Source organism: Pseudochaenichthys georgianus, chromosome 4 (assembly GCF_902827115.2).
Source record: "Pseudochaenichthys georgianus chromosome 4, fPseGeo1.2, whole genome shotgun sequence".
Classification (NCBI taxonomy): Eukaryota; Metazoa; Chordata; class Actinopteri; order Perciformes; family Channichthyidae; genus Pseudochaenichthys; species Pseudochaenichthys georgianus.
Genome location: NC_047506.1, coordinates 44,079,510 through 44,099,999, shown reverse-complemented (window position 1 = coordinate 44,099,999; position 20,490 = coordinate 44,079,510). Strand labels below are relative to the sequence as shown.

At 41.2% G+C, this 20,490-nt stretch overlaps 2 protein-coding genes across 3 annotated transcripts; one reads left to right on the top strand and one right to left on the bottom strand.

Annotated features, from left to right (window-relative positions):
- Positions 1 to 4,194: 4,194 nt before the first annotated feature.
- On the top strand, positions 4,195 to 11,564 carry bcl6aa (BCL6A transcription repressor a). 2 transcript variants are annotated; one of them, XM_034080580.1, is made up of 9 exons: positions 4,195 to 4,233; positions 6,288 to 6,459; positions 6,574 to 6,795; positions 6,883 to 7,827; positions 8,094 to 8,275; positions 8,978 to 9,145; positions 9,235 to 9,365; positions 10,116 to 10,253; positions 10,335 to 11,564. In XM_034080580.1, exons 1-9 carry the CDS (start codon positions 4,203 to 4,205, stop codon positions 10,476 to 10,478), a joined length of 2,133 nt encoding a protein of 710 aa, XP_033936471.1. In that variant the 5' UTR covers positions 4,195 to 4,202; the 3' UTR covers positions 10,479 to 11,564. The 2 variants fall into 2 exon arrangements, with proteins under 2 accessions (XP_033936471.1, XP_033936472.1); XM_034080581.2 differs by lacking the exon at positions 4,195 to 4,233 and adding an exon at positions 4,494 to 5,526.
- A 334-nt stretch (positions 11,565 to 11,898) lies between these two features.
- Positions 11,899 to 14,744, bottom strand: smx5. The gene is made up of 5 exons (XM_034080583.2): positions 14,610 to 14,744; positions 14,350 to 14,417; positions 13,391 to 13,421; positions 13,209 to 13,268; positions 11,899 to 12,363 (listed from the first exon to the last, which is right to left on the bottom strand). The coding sequence occupies exons 1-5, from the start codon at positions 14,727 to 14,729 to the stop codon at positions 12,238 to 12,240; spliced, it is 405 nt and encodes a 134-aa protein (XP_033936474.1). The 5' UTR covers positions 14,730 to 14,744; the 3' UTR covers positions 11,899 to 12,237.
- Positions 14,745 to 20,490: the final 5,746 nt, after the last annotated feature.

The window sequence follows — 20,490 nt, the reverse complement described above, 5'->3', positions numbered from 1 at the left end:
TGCTGCTGATAATCTGACTGGGTGTGTTGGCGTTGACCTTGTCAAGTGGGATGAAAGCGTCTTTCAGGGAGTGTGTGAGTGTGTGAGTGTGTGAGTGTGTGAGTGCAGACACACACCGCGGCAGCATTGTTGCAAACAGACAAGATTTCATGTCAACAACTCACCAGTGTGTCTGTTAATTAACCTGTTAAGCCCGAAGGTCCCCGCCGACGGGGACCCTGATTTTTTTTATACACACTCACACAAATATTTTTAATATTTTTTTAAGAATCTTTTTTTTTATTTACATTTTTTTAATTTTTTTTTTTTTAATGGAATGAATACCTATAGTGATTATTCAATGTAATACAATGATTTTTATAGTCTGGTATCTGAAAAATGTCAAATGGCACTGATGGGCCCAAATGGGCCCAAATGTGCCCAAAGCTTATTCCGCCTGGACTTTATTTTCATAAACCTCTCTAAAAAGGTCAAATGTCATTTGTTTTGCCTCAATCTTGATACAGGGTACTTATTATATGTTATAATTTGGATTCCTAAAGCTTTTAGGCTACTAACCCATCATTCAAGGTTGGTCTTCACTATAAGTAATGGGTTTTCTTTAGGCGGAGACAGGAATTTACATTTTTTTGCTATGTTCCATCTGAATTTACTCTGACACAGAAACATCTATATTGATTCTGACACTTCTACATCCAACTCACAGATGTAACCTTGCTTTGATAAGAAAGATTATTCATATAAACCTTTTAGAAGTGAAGTTACAGTCATTTGTTCTGGGCATGTCATTTTCGAGCCTGAAACCTGAAAAACAGGCTCGGGGTTTAACAGGTTAAAAAGCAAGAGGAAAGCTTCCAAGTAAAGTGTGCTCATCGTAAAGGCGCAGGAAGTGGGTCTATTTATTACAAAGTGTGTCCTTTCAATGATGCACGTCAGTTGTTATCAATGATAGACGGCATAGACGCGTAAGGAACATGTGTCAGAACACAGACTAGTGGAACACATGTTAGTAAAGAATTGATGCAGCCGTGTCTCCATCCAGACCTGCAGCAGGACTCACATGTGACAATGAGGGGGGGGGGGGGGGGGGGGCTTTGTCATGGACAAAAGAAGAACACAATTCTTCTGGGATGCACAGAGTTAAAAAAGTGAAACTTAACAATACAAAAAAGAAATGATTTGAAAGAAAGGGAACTAAAAAAGGAGCTCTGTAGCTAACAGCACTATCTGTGTGGTGTTACAGCTGGGTTGCATCATGCCTCTCAGAACAAAACTCCACACTCACATCTTTGCTGACAATGAACACTGAAGTTGGCAGAAATGTGCTGTGAAACGAGACAAAAGTGTGCAGTTTATGAGCAAAAAGAAAGTGAGGCAACCTCCGGGCCTGGGGCTTTTGTCAGTGGGCATTTCTATTCAGTGACCTATCATGCGCCGAGTGTGCGCATGATACGGCTCAGAGGTGTTTCACACTGTGTCACAAGCTGCTCTGCTCTGTGCAGCTGTTGCTGGCCGGCTCGCCGTCACGACCTGCTCTGACCCCCTAGTGTCTGAGCCGCCTCACAACGAGCCCCCGACATCGTGCCCCGCTGGCTCATTATGGAGATACCCTGTTCATATGTGTGTGTCGTCCCTATCACTTCAGATATTGATCAGCTGCCGTGCACTCTTTCTCTGTGCGCTGTAAGTGGGTCATTTATTTTCTGGTTGAGTTAAAGTTTGCAGTAATGATCTCATCCTTCTAGCCGGGCACAGCATGGGGCTCTGGTAGATTACACATCCCTCTCCTACCTCCTGGATGCGTTACGGCCGTGCATTATGCATAACTGCGCTGGAGCGCCTTAAACATCCCCCAAGTGGATTGGAATAAAGTTGACGCTGCTCTTTGTTTGCAGCTCAACACAGTCTTTATTTGGCAGTGCTGAATCGGAGGTTGCTGTGAAAGTGTGCGTCTTAATTATTTTGGAGACTTTCCCCCCTCCCTTCCAATGGTTTGTAAACACCTGGAGTGCTTTTAGTGGGATGCCGGATCCAGATGGGCGGATGCTCGGCGATCCACAGGGACATGTCGGTTACATTACAGGAGTGTGGCGTCACATCAAGGGTTAACACAAAAGAAACATAGTCTGAAACACAGTGACTGACTGCACTCTCACTCATGTGCATTTCACCTCATGTAATGTATATTATAAAGTAGATATTACAATTATTCAGAAAAATGTGTGTCGAAAAAGAAAAGCATTTTTACATAGAATTAAAAACTTCATCTTGTCTTCATCAAAACAAAAGTATTAGACCATGATTTACATAATAATCCTCAAAGACTTGATCAAATATATAATGTTGACAAGGAGGTATTTAAAGGAACACTGTGGATATTCACCAAATTAAATATAAATCCAATAGAGGACAAGGTTATGTGCGAGCAACTTATTATCATGAATGCGCTTCAGTCTTTGCATGCTGTTCTGTACAATGATATGAATATTGACTTTATCCTATAAATATAGAATTGATATGAGAGTTTTCATTCAACCACCTGTGTTATTTTGTAACATTGCTGAAGATAATTGATACATTTAGAAAGGAGAGTAATACATGATTGAGTGCAACCTATATGTGTTTTCATGTATTGTATAAATGTGTTTGTGTTATGTACCATCAGCTCAGCAGATGCTCCTTCTGTGCCAAGGGGTGAACGGGGTGAGAAAAGACGGAGAGCTTTGGAATCACCACAAACAAAGTTTCCAAGGTGAGCCACTGACACGAATCATGAAATGACTACAACATTTCAGATGCTTGCATCCCCTAACAATGCACCATATACTATCAATCAACTGGTCCAAACAATACTTCACACCAGTTACACACACAGTTTTCATTCCAACGCAGGAAAGAAAAATAGTTCAACTTCTTGACCATGCCATCATTTAATAGAAACAATCCTGCCTTCTACTTTTCACACTAAGAAGCATGAAGTAAAACACAACACCAGTAAGCTGAAAAATAAAGGTTGTTTATTCTCCCTCAACTCTGAGAAATTATGCAACAGGGAGAACACTTTTTAATTAAATTGTGGGGGAAATCAGAGCAATGCATTTAATTCATTTCCCAGGAAACGTTCACTTTGCGTTGGCAAATTCCAATCTTAATAATAATTTCAAACATTTCCACAACAACGGACAGCAGTCGACACAACACGAGGCTTTCTAAACTATGTTTAGTAGTCCAATTTTCAAAAGCATATACAAAAAAGACCAAGAAAATGTCACAACAGGACTATTTATTAAGCCATGGAAGTAACAGTCAAGCGCGTATGGCTGATTCAATTTAATAATCAAGGCACGATTTCATTCAACGTATATTAGTGATGCAACAAGTTTTCTATATAATTAAGTTAATATATACCTGAATATCGCACCTACATGTACGATGTCATCTTTATCCTAATGACACGCACTGTTAATATGCGAAACTGAGAATATAATAACACTTGTAAGTGCCAATCTGACGATGCATTCTAACATGTACTGAAACACCAAACCGCTTAACAATCAAATCCACACACCCAAAGGACACTGTTACAAATTAAACATATTAAATCGTTCCTTTTACAACAAACCCCGGTGCTTTGCAGCATTCTCCATATATAAAGTCAGCATACCTGCAGGAAATCTGGCTAAAAAAGAAAAGAAGAACAGCACGCTTGTTACATCGACCTGTCCGCGTGGGTCTAATGAAGATGTCTGTCAGTGCGCTCAGTGTATAGTAGGGGCTGTCTTTGTGTTAAATGCGAAGAAAGGCCACCGAACGACACATTGCTTAAATCATGGAATATGAATTAGTTCTGAGAATTTCGGGGGCTGGGTTTAAGAAACTCGTGACGTCGCCGGCTCGACGTCCTGTAACTGTGGACTCAACCAAGAGCAGGGGGAGTTTGATCACTATGAAACAATTCGTTGCCTTATTTTACAAAATAAGTCAGATTTTTATGCTCATTGTAACATTGCATCTAACTCGTGTCTACTGTAAAAAGCATAATTTGATAAAAGCGTTGAAATAACGGCTTTGGAAATACGTTGTTTTTACCACAAGAGAAAAGGGCGTCCCACCCCTGCCACGAAAAAGTGGTACGGTCTTGGGCTCAAATTCCGAGAATTGAGCTCGTCTGATTCTTAGAACTGGGGTTCTTAGAAGTGGTGATGCAAGAAGTTTCTAGGAAAGCGCTACCAGGTGATTTTTTTAATTCCTTTTTCCCTCTAATTTGGCGCGAAGTGGTTATCAACTGTGTAATGCTGGTGCTTTAGACAGAGCTATTTGTCAATGTGTGCTGTTTGTGTTTGTGTTATGTGCTTGTGAAGCTTGCGCTGTGTGACTGTGTCCGCTGGCAGTTTGAACAGAGCGGAGGAAACTCTGAGAGGCTCGTGCAGTGACAGCACGCCTCTGACAGATCAGGCTAACCGGGGTTGAACCGGCGGGGTAGACCGCAGTGTGTCCCTCCGCGGGAGCTCCCCATGCCGCTCCAACACAGTCATGTTGTTAGGCTGTCATAACGCTTAGTTTGGATAACTACAAATGGGATATCGAGCGGTGGATAGGCTACCCATTGCCCGGGGTGTAGTAGGCTGGCTACGTGGTTCTCGGGTGGACAGTTAGCGGTGTCAGCCTCAGCTGTTAATGCGCGTGCTTTAACGCGACTTTACTCTCAAGTGTCAACACGGCGCTGTCAGACTCTCTCCGCCGGCAGCATGGCAGCCTCAGGTTCAACACAGTTTCACTTTAGTGAAGCGCAAAGGCTGCGCCGAACAAGTGCTTCTGTTAGCGTCACTTCTTAGCGGAAACATAAGTGTTGATGGGTGTGTGTTTTCCACGGTAGTAGAGGATACGATACACGCAGTCGCGCGAACTTGTGTTTCCACTGAGACCCTGCGCTGCTTGGCACGCAGTCCTCAGAATACGGTGACATGTTTCAGAGTGGGCTTCAACTTTCCTGCAGTGTTGCCTCATGTCTGTCACGGACTCAGAGTTTCGGTTTATAGTTTTAAGTCTAAGGAGCAGTTACAACTAGTCAAAGTTTGGCTCTTAAAATAAAAACGAAATTCAAGTGGGGTCTTACTTCTTTGCTGAAAAACGACGTTATATTAATGAACAAACTGATGGGGCACAATGACGGCAGTTAACGCGGCGTTCCCTCCTAATAACTTCCGTGGAAACGTAGTTAATTGTTACTATAACATTCCTGCTTGTTTACCACTGGCTGGAGGTCATAGTTCTCTATCTTTTGATCAAATGAAATGTAGGCTGTGCTGTTCTGCTCCTATTTTCGGACGTGTCCAGTTACAGAAGTCACATTGAGTTGAACACACTGTCTGAAACCGCGTGCTTTCTATAGAGCCAATTCTGCCCTATTGAGTTAATAAATAGTTTGTACACCCTCAAAGTAATTGACCTAGAAATGCATAACAGCATATTGTTAATGGGAGAGAGCACTGAGGTCTGACCGGAGCGCTTTAAACTGCAGTCATGGTGAGAACATTGCGTTTAAACAATTACACATTGCGTTTAAACAATTAAACATTTGCGTGTTATTTTTGTGTGTAAAAAAAGTTTGCAATTACCGTATTGGTTCCTTGAACTATTTTATAAAATATCATCAGCTTGTTCATGGACTGAGTGAGACGAGACCCCACACCGCCGCGCGGAAAACTTTTCACCGTCAGAAAGCCCTCACGCGACTATGGACCGATCACGTTTGTGCTTATTGGATTTTTCCATCCATCCATCCGGATTTTTGATTAATAAAACTGCCAACTGCCAATGATCTTTTTTAAATCATTGCATTAAATTCTGTTTATTTTCTGAAATATGAACTAGGCCTATTTAAGTTAAATCAACGCGGTCATTACTTTTGTATTTACCAAAAGTTGTAATAGTAAAACAAGTTATTACTGTTTTATATCATAAATCTTCTGTTTACTCTGTCAGAATGTGATGCATGCTTTTCACCTTTATTGGTTATATATTAACTTGTCAACCAGTGGTTTAAGAAGAGACACAGGGAAGAGGAGAGACCTCGAGACCTGGCTTATTTAATAAATGGCGCCGCCTTCTGGAGGAAGGGATGTAACTGTTTCAGTCTGACAGACCTCATGATGAACATCATACATAACTTTAGCCCATTGAATTGACTTAAAGGAACCCAGTTCTCCTCATTGAGACAGCTGGGTGAGTTGTGAATTTGAGGCACGAATTTAATCTGAAAATATCTGTATGTTTGTTTTTTGCAGAATTTGACAAAATGGCTTGTGCAGCAGACAGCTGCATACAATTCACACGCCATGCAAGCGACGTCCTGCTGAACCTGAACCGGCTGCGCAGCAGAGATATCCTCACAGACGTCACCATCCTGGTGAACAGGCAGCAGTTTCGTGCGCACAAGACGGTTCTCATGGCTTGCAGGTGTGTTATTTGGGCCAAGTGAGGCACGCTTTTGTTCTGCAGTTTAAAGATGAAATGACTGATCCTGTGATCTTGACTGATATTGTGTGTACTTCTCTTTTTTCATGGCTGCAGTGGGTTGTTTTACACCATCTTTACTGACTCCCACAAGTGCAACCTTAACGCCATCAGTCTGGATCCCAAGGTGGACCCAGAGGGCTTCGCCATCCTGCTGGAGTTCATGTACACCTCCCGCCTCACACTGAAGGAGAGTCTGATCATGGCCATCATGAACACGGCCATCTACCTGCAGATGGACCACGTGGTGGACACCTGCCACAGATTCATCAAGTCCAGGTTGGCAGAACAAGGCTGCTTTACGTAGGTCCAATTCCTCATTATCAGCATGCGTTGTGTTTATTCCCCTTCTCATTCTTTTCCCAGTGATCCCTCCGCCAAGCTGCCGAGAGATGAGTTCCTGATCAGCCCCTTGGTGCTGCCTCAGGATGTCCATGCTTACCGGCCCCACGATGTTATTGACAGTTTGCACAGCCGGGTCAATCCATTCAGGGATGGGAGGCCCTACGGTTCAAACATGTTCAGTGGTGTCAGCACCCCCAGCAACTACCACCTCTACGGGCAGTTTCCCATGCCAGGGTTCCCTTTCCCGCTCTGCAAGCTGACTGATGCCAAAAACGCTTTTGCTGACCTCTCTAAGAGTGGTATCCACCATTGTTCTCCGCATGACAGCGCCAACATCATCAGGGCAGAATACAGTCGAGCACTCGGCACCAGCTCCTCCAGCATTATTCACTCCACCACCTACGCTTCCAGGGAGGTAGGCAGAGACGAGGAGATGCGGAAGGAGAGCCACGAGGGGGTCAGCCAGTCGATCAGCCACGGTGCAAGGAAGCGCGCGTTTCCTGTGTTGACCCTCGAGCACCACAGAGAGTCAGGGAAAGATCACGCTCCTCAGGCAGAGGAAGACCTGATCCATCAGCACTACCCGCTGGGAATCTCCTCCACTGGGCGCAAGAGCCTCATGAGCAGCCCGCAGAGCCCCCTCAAATCAGACTGCCAGCCCAACTCCCCAACAGAGTCCAGCAGCAGCAAGAACGCCACGCTCTCCCAGGCGGCCGCAGTGCAGGCTCCGCAAGGCGCGCAGGAGACCAAATCCCGCAACTGGAAGAAGTACAAGTTCATCGTGCAGAATCAGAGCGCCAAGGAAGACGAGGTGGGGCTCCGGTCCCCTCAGCGTCTGGGTCTGCTACCCTACCTCCACCCCAGCGACTCAGAGAACCTGGACCCTCAAGCCACGAGCAGGAGCAGCGACCACAGCGAGGAGCTCCCTGTGCCGCAGGCCAGCCGCCTCAACAACATCATCAGCAGGTGAGCGCTCACACACACCGCTGCATGTGTGCTGCAGTCCAACAAGAACATGTTGATCAGGTTCTATGGCATGCGGTGAGGATCTATAGGTAACGTTTGTGTATATATTTGATACGAGTTTTATCATCCATTCATTGTTATTTGCTGTGTTTGAGCATTTTTGGGCATTCACTAAGATCTTTTAGAAACTTTATTTGCAAGTACATTTTATTTGAATATATTGTTTTTTGTTATGCCTGACATGAAGTACTTGTTTTGTGTGTTAGTGCACTGGAGGGGTCGCTGAGGAACGGGGACAGCCACGCTCCGCACTACTTGAGCCGCCTGAACTGCTCGACCTGCGGCACCCCCTCCCCGCAGCACTCGGAGGTCTGTCCCAACACCCCCAGGTCCCGGCTACCTGAGGACATGGCAGAGCTGCACTCGGAGTACTCCGACTCCAGCTGTGGTGAGATACACACATCCAATTGAATACAGTGACAAGCGTTGTAAATCAATAACTTTTTAAGGACTAGAGGCGGGGTGGGGAAGGTTACTTTAAACATGTTTACAATGAATAGTTACCTGTAAAACATTTGAAACATGTTCTTAGTATCAGAATATAAAAGTAATGTAACCTAATTACTTTCCATTACTGTTGGATTACCTCAACATCAAATGCAATGCAAATAAATAAAGAGGAAATATGAATAATATGTTTTTACTTCAGTGTATTAGAGACAACAGAACAATAGGCTACGACCTAACCAAGATATTTAGTACAACGTGTCCTCTTAAACTTAGGCTAGACCTACAGAATGGTAGAGCTTTCAAAAAGTGTTTTAGTTTAATTTATGAATTAAAAGCAAGCAGCATTTTTGTTTTTAATAAATCAGGTGTCCACCTGCTGCTTTAAAAAAAGAGAATGAAAGTAGCCTAAATGAAAACCAAAAAGAACATTCCGGCAGGATGTCTACCTGTAATTCATTGATGCATTCTAGTCCCCATTCAAAAAAGATGTTAACAGCAATGTGATCATGTCTTTTCTTAAAGTAACCGTAAGGGCATCGGTTCCTTTGTTTGCATCCTGATTACGTAACGCTGTTACACGTAGTCCGTGATTCCCCAAACCTGACTCGAGGTAACCTTTGCTACGCTTTCCCCCGGACAGAAAACGGCACATTCTTCTGTAACGAGTGCGACTCCAAGTTCGCTGAAGACGGGGCGCTGAAGCAACACGTGCTCCAGGTGCACAGCGACAAGCCCTACAAGTGTGACCGCTGCCAGGCCGCCTTCCGCTACAAGGGCAACCTCGCCAGCCACAAGACCGTGCACACCGGTACATCGCAGCTCTTCTATTGCCTGGTAAAGTGCACGCCCCCTGCTGCTGAATGCTGAGCGTCTCCCCCTCTGATCTCTTTTCCTCAGGAGAGAAGCCGTACCGCTGTAATATCTGCGGGGCTCAGTTTAACAGACCAGCGAACCTCAAGACTCACACTCGCATCCACTCAGGAGAGAAGCCATACAAGTGTGAGACGTGTGGAGCTCGTTTCGTACAGGTAACAGCTACAGAGACGGCTCTGTATGAAACATTTGTCTCTTTTGTGTTTGCGCTAATAGCAGGGAGGCTTTAGTCACTTTCAGCTTTACACAGATACCCATCATTACAGTGAAGAGCTACCTTAAGTGTGGGTTTTTATTTTTACAATTGATTCAAATACGTTGACTGTCTGAAAAGTTTCATCAAAGTCTGACTCATTCCCGATAACAGTTTGCATTGTTGTGATCAGTCAGTTTGGTTTACGAGGTTCAGCAGAGAGCGTTCGTACTCATACGAGCAAACTAGAGACCCACCTTTTTACTGAGTTGTATTTTTCTCTTTTATTCTTCTTGTATTTGTATGTATGTATATGAAGTGTTTATGCATGCATATATATATATATATATATATAGATGGATTAATGTTTGAATTGCAAAGCTATGTGTTACACTGACTGGGGAGGTAATATTGTTTCTATTTGTGAATTGATGTGTTCTGGTGAAGCACTTTGTGTTCCAGCTGTGTATGAAAGGTGCTATATAAATGAAACTTGATTTTATTTTAGACCTGTAACAAGTAGTAGATCGACAACAAAAATAATGGTAAAGTATTTTGATAATACATTTATTGTGCTTGAACGCTAAGCCTTTCAAATGTGGACATTATTTGCTCTGAACTTTGAGGAACTGGGATGGACACTTTTATTTTCCATGTTCTGACTTTTTATGAACCATCAAATAATCTAGTAAATGACTTGTTTGTGTTTCAGGTTGCTCATCTCCGTGCCCATGTGTTGATCCACACGGGGGAGAAGCCATATCCCTGTGAGATCTGTGGAACACGCTTCCGCCACCTGCAGACGCTGAAGAGCCACCTGCGCATTCACACAGGAGAAAAGCCCTATCATGTAGGTCCACGCACTCTTTTCACTACTTTAAAGTGACTAAATCAAGCATCCTAAATAACGTTACGCCGCTTCCCTTTTCAGTGTGAGAAATGCAACTTGCACTTCCGCCACAAGAGTCAGCTACGGTTGCATCTCAGACAGAAGCACGGCGCCATCACTAACACGAAGATCCAGTACCGCATGACCACGCCCGACATGCCCACTGACCTGACCAAGGCGTGCTGAGCGGGAAGAAGAGGCCCGTTTCAGAGGAGGCGATCTTGACCTTGGCATCGAGACCCCAACTCGTACAATCATCCACAATTGTAGTGCCACACTGTGTTCATTAGACAAATACATTGGCTTTGGACGCCATTCTAAACGGGTTTCCACTACATGTGAACGTAGAGCCACTTATGGCATCTTAGTCACTTTATTGTTTCTATATAGAATATATATATATATAAATACATACATGTATGTTGGGAGTGTTTCTAAGCTTTGAAGGTACGTATATAAAGCTTTATTTTGTTGGATGGAATGTAAACAATTTGCTTTTTAAAATACAGTATTTTATATCAGAGAACTTACTTTTCTGAAAGTATTGAACATTTTTGATTGACGGTACATACCAGATGTGCGGCTGTATAGGGTTGTCTATACATTTGTATGTAGATGTACGTACATGTTGCACCATGTTCATGTACAGAGGGGAGACGTTGTAATTAGATGGAATCTAAAACATATCGGCTGGAGCTGCTGTCTGATGGTTCTGCATGAGGTTCTCTACCAGTTGTCGGAGCACATGAAGTGGGCAACTGCATAAGTATTGTGACATATTGTGTAATTATATCTGTGGGATTGCTCTCTGCTGGCAGAGCCAATCTAGGTGTTGAAATGCATTTCAAGGTTCTGCTTTGTTATGACCAAGAAAATATTTTGCTTTAAATGTATTTGTATAGATGTGACTTTAGTTTCTGTTCATTAGTTTTCCATAAGTGAAGGTTTACAGTTTTTGGTCATTGTTCTAGATCCTACAGTAAGGTTGTTACGTGTCAACATTTCGGTTTTGTACACTGTGTATTCAATGTGCCTTTCTCTCCGTCTGAATCCCTCTGTTCAGCACAAAAGGTACAACTCAAGGACGCCACTCGTCCTCATACCCCGTGTGTGTTTGTGTATATTTTTAAATGCTTGTCACCAATCGTAAAATATAATTCCATCATTGTTAATCTTCAGGATTTGTTTTTGGATTGGGCTTTTTTAACTGCATTAAACTTATTGTACAATGTTATAGATGTATGAATGTAAAATAAAGGTATTGGATTTCTATGTACTCACCACAGACTAGTCATATTACAAGGAGAAAGGACTGGGTATACAGGGACTATCTGTTCAGGAACAGTTAGGTAGCTACAATAACTGAGACATAACTTCAGGACAAATATAAAACATCTTAAATAAACACGTATATACACTGATTTGGATAACTAGCAATGAGGTCATGGGATTTTCATTTGTATTTCCCATAAATGCAGTCATTTACTAAATAACTTTCTCGCATGATCGCAGCTCAAGGAACATTCTGGCTGTAATCCTTAAGAGCCCATAACCAACATGTGTATCACTTGTTACATGTAGAATTACCGACAATCATTTCAATATGTAAATAAAATAGCTTTTTTATTTCGAAGTGGCATAAAAAAACAAAGTCATCATTTAAGATAAGATAAACAGAAAGACTTCAGATCTTTACCTCTACTGGGCTCAACATTATTTAATTATCTTTCTTTTAAACAAAACAAAGACCAATCCAAAAAGGACTGTTTACAAATGAAGAATTATCCTGGTCAGAAACACTATTAAGTTCCATTTGAAAATACAGGAAAATTACCAATAATGCTCCGTTTACAAGAGCTGCACAAACGGGATCATCTCTAAAATGACCTGAACTCAAAACTACTCATTCAGCCCACTCCCACACACACTCCACCCCTTGGGTCACTCATTGCTTCTGCTGCATGGCTTCTTTCCGCGCCGCGTCCTGCAGGAGCTGCGTGTCCACCTCGTCAGCGGGCAGCTGCACGTACCGGACCACAGACCCACGGATGAAACAGTTTTTCACTGACAGCTGAGCAGAGCACAAACCGAACACAGCAGTTTGAACATGGTTGTCTTTCAGAGAGACACAGACGCTGCCTGATTATATTTCATCAGATTGTATTTGTTATTATTTTTCCATCACTCATTTTATTAATAAACCACAAGTTTTATTGGTGTTTTGTTAAAATTGGCTTTACATTCACATGTATTGAGGTATAATAAAAAACAACAATATTAATTATAGTAACAAAAATCATCCTTTTATTCTGACTTGAGGATGTTAATAAGAAATTCATATAGAGGTTGGGTAAGTTATGAATTACCGAGGTGACAAAACTATTTTACGTTTATTATGAATGTATTAAAGGTGGGTAGGTAATTTTGGAGAAACCAGCTCCAGTGCGCTACAATTTGAAAATACACAGCCGGAATAAATCTGCCACTTCCTTCAGACTTCCTCTCAGAGCCCCTCCTCCAACACACACAAACGCGCACATGACCAATGAGGGCACGAGATAAGTTTGTGCCCAGATGGAAGGCTGACAGGCAGGTAGGCCATCCAGTTACTTTAGCCGGCTCAGATGATTGGTCGTGCTTTTTACAGCGCTACGGCTTCCAAGGATGAATTTTTTTAATGTATTTATTGTCAAAGCATTTCATATATTCATTGCCATCGGGATGTTAAGAGCATTCCATGGAATATAACAAAAAGTGTTTCTGAAATAAATTACATACCCCACCTTTAATATATATAATTTACATTGTTTCGAGCTGGTAAATAGGGCTCGAACATCCAAAGTGAACAGTAGAGTTTTAAAACTGACGTGTCTTCAAAGCTGAAATGACACTGAATGATCAGACGGATACACTCACCATGTGTGGATATTTCTCTGGATCAGTGACACTGATGTCTGTGAGCTTAATGTTCAAGTACTAAAACACACAAACAGAGAAATGTGACATCAGAAGATTACAAGTCTATGCAGTCAGATACACATTGGAGCAGCTGGAATGGCTTTGTTTTCATATTAGAAAAGAAATGATCATTTCCAAACCTGGTCAACAGAATGAAGTGTTCCGCAGATACTGAAAAGAGAGATGTTAGGAAATTAATTGTTACGCAGTAAGTTATAGCGAAAGTGCAAGCGAAGCTGAATACATATAGATTTGGTGGAATGTATAGCTAGTTATACCCTCAGGTGGAAAGTAACAAAGTACATCTACTTCATTACTGTACCTAAGTATCATTTTGGGGTACTTGTACTTTACTTGAGTATTTCTATTATATGCTACTGTACTTATACTCCACAACAGTTCAGAGGTAAATGGTGTACTTCTACTCCACAACAGTACAGAGGTAAATGGTGTACTTTTCCTCCACTACATGTATTTAATACCTTTAGTTACTTCACAGATGTGGATGAATGATGTGAAATCTAACCAAGTGTTGAATCAGACTTTAGTTCCACCTGGAGTGAATCCACCAGCTACCCTGCAGTCTACAAAGTACTTCAGACTAGCTGCACCTTCACCAGCTTTGAGAACACTTTCATGATCAATTATTATAAAACATATCATATATATTATTCTGAAATGGACCAATCTGCACAATGATGACTTTTGGTACTTGAATATTTTGATGCCAATACTTTTCTACTTTTACTTGAGTGACATTTTGAATGCAGTACTTTTACTCGTAAAAGAGTATGCCTACATTCTGGTTACTCAAGTACAAGATCTGAGTACTTCTACTTTTACTCAAGTACAATACTCGTGCAATTCTGCTTACATCAATAATAACCCCACTGCATTTGAGTGTTAGCTGTTTCTACTGATGTTTACAATAACCTCACTTCAATGACAAGTAAGAATAATGGTCACACTCGGTCCCCTGATATTAGGTCAATCTAGAACTGAATTGGTTTCCACATTGTACAGCACAGTCAGCTTCATACAGTGGAGGCAAATTCAAACAGTGTTACTCCGTTTTTCGGCCTAACCGAACAGAACTAACCTCAGGTCGTTTTTGAGCTCCACAACCACATCCTTCCCCACCAGCGACTTGAAGAACGAGTAGAAGAGCTGCAAACACAAAGACATGCGGCTAATGTTAGCATCGAGCTAACTGTCGAGCACGACGAAGGCTGTCCATATTTAGCGAAAAACACTAAAGAAGCGAGAATAGAGTCGTGAGTACTGCACTGAGCATTTACACAAAACATTTTGAAAAACTGGAAACACATTCATACCGTACGTTTACATTGGTATACTTGCCATTATTGCTATTGGTGTATTCTGGATGTGCGTCTGGTGTTGATGACGTTTCACCCCGCGTGATATTGCTATGACGGAGGAGGGTGAGCGCCGCGCGAGGGCGCCAGATGTGCCAAACATTCAACGAAGTAAGGAGCGTTTACTGGAACAAGTTGAACTCTGTAATCCCAGGTTTCAAGGAGGTTGATGACCTCTCAAGACTGAGAGTACTGCTAGGAGAAGGAGACAAGGCACACCTTGCTGCCCAATATGTATACACATGCCACAACCCGAGGGACAGTGAATGACACACACACACACACACACACACACACACACACACACACACACACACACACACACACACACACACACACACACACACACACACACACACACACACACACACACACACACACACACACACACACACACACGTGTTGAAATGTAATTATATCACTGTATATATATCATCAATAATATGTAAACATTTGAAATGTATGTTAATGTTGTTAATTATTTTGTATTGTGATGCTTTGGCAACATTGTTTAATTTAACTTTCATGTCAATAAAGCCCCTTTGAATTGAATTGAATTGAGAGAGAGAGAGAGAGAGAGAGAGAGAGAGAGAGAGAGAGATATGGTTATGTATATGGTTATGGATGTTCAGTATGTGCAAAGTGTTCATGAGAGGGAGAACCTGTATGGGGGTTATTCCCTATCTTTATTCAAGAGCGTGGTATTTAAATTTGAGAGCATACTTTATTGATTTCTTTCCCTCAAACCCTGTCCTCGCACTCAAATAGTGCTGCTTGCACTTGGATTTGCTCTGCTTGTGCTCAAACTGTACGCTTGCACTCAGATATATTGCTGTTTACAGATTTGTTCTGCTCTCAGATTTATTCTGTGCGCGCTCGAAACTTTTGTGCAACAATCCTGTCAAAATCCCTCAACCAATAGGAGACCAGCTGTCCTTGCGGGTGCGTTCGCTTTACTTATTACAGCGTCCCGTAAGGGCGGTTACTCTTTGGTTTATAAACTCCCGCCCTCCACGGCATTATAACATAGCATGTACAGCACTTGTTTTATTTTAGTCCCTGTCCGCCACTGAACATAGCTATTATTTAAGGTATATATATACTAACTGTGCTTACCCCCCCCCGAAAAAAGTTGTACATGTTATGTCCCTTACGGGACGCTGTAATAAGTAAAGCGAACGCATCCGCAAAGACACCTGGCCTCCTATTGGTTGAGGGATTTTGACAGGATTGTTGCACAAAAATTTCGAGCGCGCACAGAATAAATCTGAGAGCAGGGCAAATCTGTATGAGTGACTATTATTTAGTAACTACTGAATATTTCTACATTTGTATGGTGTGCCGTCACTTTGAATAGGGTGACGTCACTTTTCGCTGAACTGCATTGTGGGAAGCGACGCGGAGCGTTGCTGGCGTGGCTCGCTGCAAAAGTTGAGCAATGTTCAACTTTTGAAGCCTCGGCAGAAGCGTCAGCCAATCGAATCATATGCCAGGACAAGTTCTAGCCAATCAAACCGCTGCTTGTGTGTCAGGGGCGGGAGATTCATGTGATTGGTTGTTGGTCGAGCTTCAGACACGCCCGGGCCGTGAAGGTTCATTTCAATTTGCTATGCTCTACTATAGCATAAAATAGACTAGCTAACGTCAATGTATTGTTGAAGAGAGTTAGTGTATATTAAATCAACCTCACAATAAAATGTGTGTATCTTTAAAATATGAACGTCACATTTCAACATGGTCCAGAAATAACGCTCCCTTAGATATTGTAATATGGTTTGTTGAACTGGAGTTATTTATTGCAGCTAACCACCTATCCGACGAACGACCCAAACATTGTTGTTTTTAATATTATTACCAATGCCTCTTTTAATTGTATTTTCATCACACTTGAGAAACAGCCTCATCGTGGCTGTAGAACGGAAGATTTAACTTAATGCCTGCATTTAAGGACAATGAATAGCGTAGTCAATGCTTTAGTGACAAGGAAATTATTTGTTTAAATATTAGATATGACGTTATCTGTGACTTCAGTGAAAATTAAGCTTATCCATTGCATTGCATTTGTTAAATAGCTTTGTGTCTTACCCTTACGTGTGTGATACATACGTATGAATATGGCATATGAAAACAAATTAATTTGACTGACTCATGAAAAACTCATCCAAAGTAACAGAAAAATAAAAAGGACCTAGACAATAATACTCAATCAAACTGATGCAGTATGAGGACTGTGATATCCAGCAATTTCTTAAGTATAACAATAAGATTATGACCTGTTTTTAAAAGAAGATAAAACGTTGTTTGCATGTAAAGAAGTCTGTAAGCCATGCATGTAACTTTACATCTGTTTGTTCAAAGTGTCCTTAAGGTGATCCAGACAGGCTGGACCAGAGGAGGAGAGACAGATCTGGACTCCTAGCAGCAGAGAACTTCAGCACGGATTCCAAGGTACACCTTTTTCATACTTTACAAAGAATGCATAAAGTAATGACTCTAATACACTGATAGACATGCCATTAAACATGACTGAATACTAGATCACCTACACATCAGTGATGTTGAGTGCACTTTCTTAGAAAAAGGTTACATTTACATTTTACCAAGCAACATCACTTTTTTGTTCAACTTTCACATTTCAATGTATTTACGGCAAATATTATTGAACATAGTGAGAACTACGACCCTTTGTCTCTGCATACTGACTGTAAAACAACATGTTAAAAGTGATTATTTCAGTGAGACAACCGAACAGAGCAAGCTTCTACAGTTGCACTAAGTTTTGATAACAGTTACATATTATTTGAATAATACATTTATTTCAATGTTGATGAATTTAGAACGGTTTATTCATAATCAGATTATCTTTGTAGTACACTGTTGGATTTAAAAAACACATTCAAATAAAAAATAAAAATCATTATATTTATAGCCCCTGAACAAACAAACACACCTCTTTCTTAAATAACACACTTGCTCTGCAATAATATTTCTGTTGAAAGGACATGCCTGAGAGACAGGACTGCTTCACCATGTTCTCTTTCTCTGAGGGTCCAGAAGAACATCCAAGAGGGAAAGGAGAAGCTGATATGATGAGATTTAAGAGCAGTACAGGACATTCACGAAGAGACACTTATATTGTAACACACAGACCTGCACACTGACTAGTTTTGTAGTCTAACAGGAACTTAATTGTTGTGTTGTGTTTTACGTTGCACCTCAGAGACAGTGTGATTATTGTCAGGCCTATAAAGTTTAGCACAAAAAAAAGTCAGCTGATCAAATACATTTGCCTCACTTTATGAGCTTCACAATACTTGTGCCTTGTACTGCAGAGTTTGCAACGTCACAAATAAATGGGGCCAATCTTCAGTCAGATGTGAATGTGTAATGTAACATTTTCAGTAAGAATAACGGACAAAAAGAGTGCCAATGCAAATACAATTTATTGAAATGTGAACTAAAAGTTCACCCTAACCATCACCATTTAAAAAAAATAAAAACCAAATAATATACATAAATTACACTAAATGTTAATCTGTTAATTGACAGGCTAGGCCTGTGCAGGTGGTAACAGCTATGCCCAGCATGGGCTAAGTTCTGTAGGTGCAGCTGGTGCAGGTCCTCCTCCCTCAGGCCTGGTCCTCCTCCCTCAGGCCTGGTCCTCCTCCATCAGGCCTGGTCCTCCTACATCAGGCCTGGTCCTCCTACATCAGGCCTGGTCCTCCTCCCTCAGGCCTGGTCTTCCTCCCTCAGGCCTGGTCCTCCTCCCTCGGGCCTCAGGGAAAGACCCTCGGTCCTCTCTGGCCAAAGCAACAGACAGGACGTTCATAAAGCTGAGGTCTCCCCCAAAGTCTCTAATCATCTATCCTGTGAATATGAGAGGGGAAAAAATAGTGTAATAGATGCTTTGGAAAATAAGAAATATAAAGTTAACTGTTGAGTTGCTCAGTTTTTTAGATTGACAGGGTTTAATAATACAAACAAAAGGAGAGGCACCGTAAAATAAAGATTGGCCTTTCAATAAATTGTGTTGATTTTGTCTTTTGAATTGTTTGTCTAAAGTCAAGTAGCTATAACTGTTACTTACAGTTTGAATGATACAGTCTGGTTATAATGTTTGGAGGTGGCATCACAGGTAAGAGCACCATTTGTCCATCCACCACAAATGCACACAGATTGATGTGTGTATTTATTGATCTACTATTTCTTGAATCATTACTGTTAGTCCAAAACAAGAGATTTTGTTTTATTAACATGTTTTTAAAACATTATCTCTTTTCCACTACACTATCTTGAAAATCTTAGTTTTTACATCACTACATTTATCTAACAGCTTTAACATCGTAAAGGTGTCACTTCGGACTCTGGGTAATTATGACAGCATGTCCTACTATTTTGAGAGTTTGAACAAACCAGACCTTCATCTATTAATGTAGAAAATAATCAGCACATTAAACCATTATGAAAGTAATCATTAGTTGGCTCATTGTTCAAAATGAGCTCCAACTACAACAGTTAAGTAAACTCATGCATCGGTAATAACAATAAAACAAATGATATAATATAACTTGTGTCTACTTGAAATACTTTAACAACACTTTCCTAATTATACTAGCATACTTTTACTAAAGTAACATTAACATGTTTAAATGCAGGGCTTTTGTAAGAGAGTATTTGTATAGTGTAGCATGGTCTACTTGACTTATCTAACCGAAGTGATCTTAACGTTATTTTGCAAACCGTCACCCCCCACACACACACAAAAGGACACAGTAACGTGATTCACTTCAATTAATGATAACTACGGAGCTTGCTAACAGCAAGGCACAAGGCTCACTCATTTAGCTAACTAATGTAAGATACAAATGCTGTCGAGCCCTCACTGCTTGTAAAATAAATAGCACAAACTGACTACTTACCCGAGCCCCACTGTTCTCCGTCATTTTTCTCCCGGGTTGTTGTAATCACATGACTGACAAAGCCGTGCTCTGATAGGCCAGAAGTCGGTTTGATTGCATTCGGGCTCAAATGCTTATCCTGTCTGAGTAGCCCGGCTGATGCTGCATCGCAATTTTGGACATCGAATTTTAAACACCGATATTTTTGACGTCGAATTTTAAACACCGAAATTGTGCATTCACATTTTTTTCACTTCAATTTTTGGGATCTGAATTTGAACATTTAATTTTTTTTAACTTGAATTGTTAATTTTTTATTTCACATAGGTAAATTCGGAGCAAAACAATTCAGATACATGATTTTCTAAGTAATTATTTTCAATGCTATAAATTCGGTGTCTGATACAATTCAAATACTTCTGTCTCTTGTTTGCTTCCATACTTCCCCGGGAAACAAACACAATACACACAAACGCGTCACAGATTATTTCGCGGTATTTAGCTGCCGAACGAAATCATGTAAGCAGCTCGCGACATAACTAGGAGTATAGTGGACGGTTTAAGTACTACATTTTATTTTTTAAATTTAATAACGTTGTTCATAAATTAATCTGAGGGCCGCAAAAAGAGGGCCCATCCCTGGTCTAGACTCTAGACATTGGTTTTATTCTGAAAATGCAGAATACTAAATATCTTCCTCCTCAAAAACATATTTCCCCTCATGCCTGGCCCTTATACTCTTCCATACATTGTAAATGTTAACATATGTAATGTATCTTGGGACCAAACATTTATTTTCTTAGGCTCAGGTAGAATTATCCAGCAATTCACATGGCAAACAGCAAATCTTAAATGAATTTAAAGGTAAGTCTTCTTGATTGTGCAGCTTGGATGACTTGATTTTCACTCTGCATGAAATTCTTGTACACAACAGCAGATGGAAGCATTGAGTTTTACAGCACCACA

Bases quoted from the DNA above. Each gene is read 5' to 3' on its own strand.
- bcl6aa (XM_034080580.1), top strand. From the start codon at position 4,203: ATGCAAGAAGTTTCTAGGAAAGCGCTACCAG. The intron at 6,460-6,573 runs GTGTGTTATTTG...TCATGGCTGCAG, and splicing joins ACGGTTCTCATGGCTTGCAG to TGGGTTGTTTTACACCATCT. The intron at 9,146-9,234 runs GTACATCGCAGC...TCTTTTCCTCAG, and splicing joins CCACAAGACCGTGCACACCG to GAGAGAAGCCGTACCGCTGT.
- smx5 (XM_034080583.2), bottom strand. From the start codon at position 14,729: ATGTTTGGCACATCTGGCGCCCTCGCGCGGCGCTCACCCTCCTCCGTC. The intron at 14,418-14,609 runs GCAAGTATACCA...TTGTGTTTGCAG, and splicing joins ATACACCAATAGCAATAATG to CTCTTCTACTCGTTCTTCAA. The intron at 13,269-13,390 runs GTTTGGAAATGA...TGTGTGTTTTAG, and splicing joins CACTTCATTCTGTTGACCAG to TACTTGAACATTAAGCTCAC.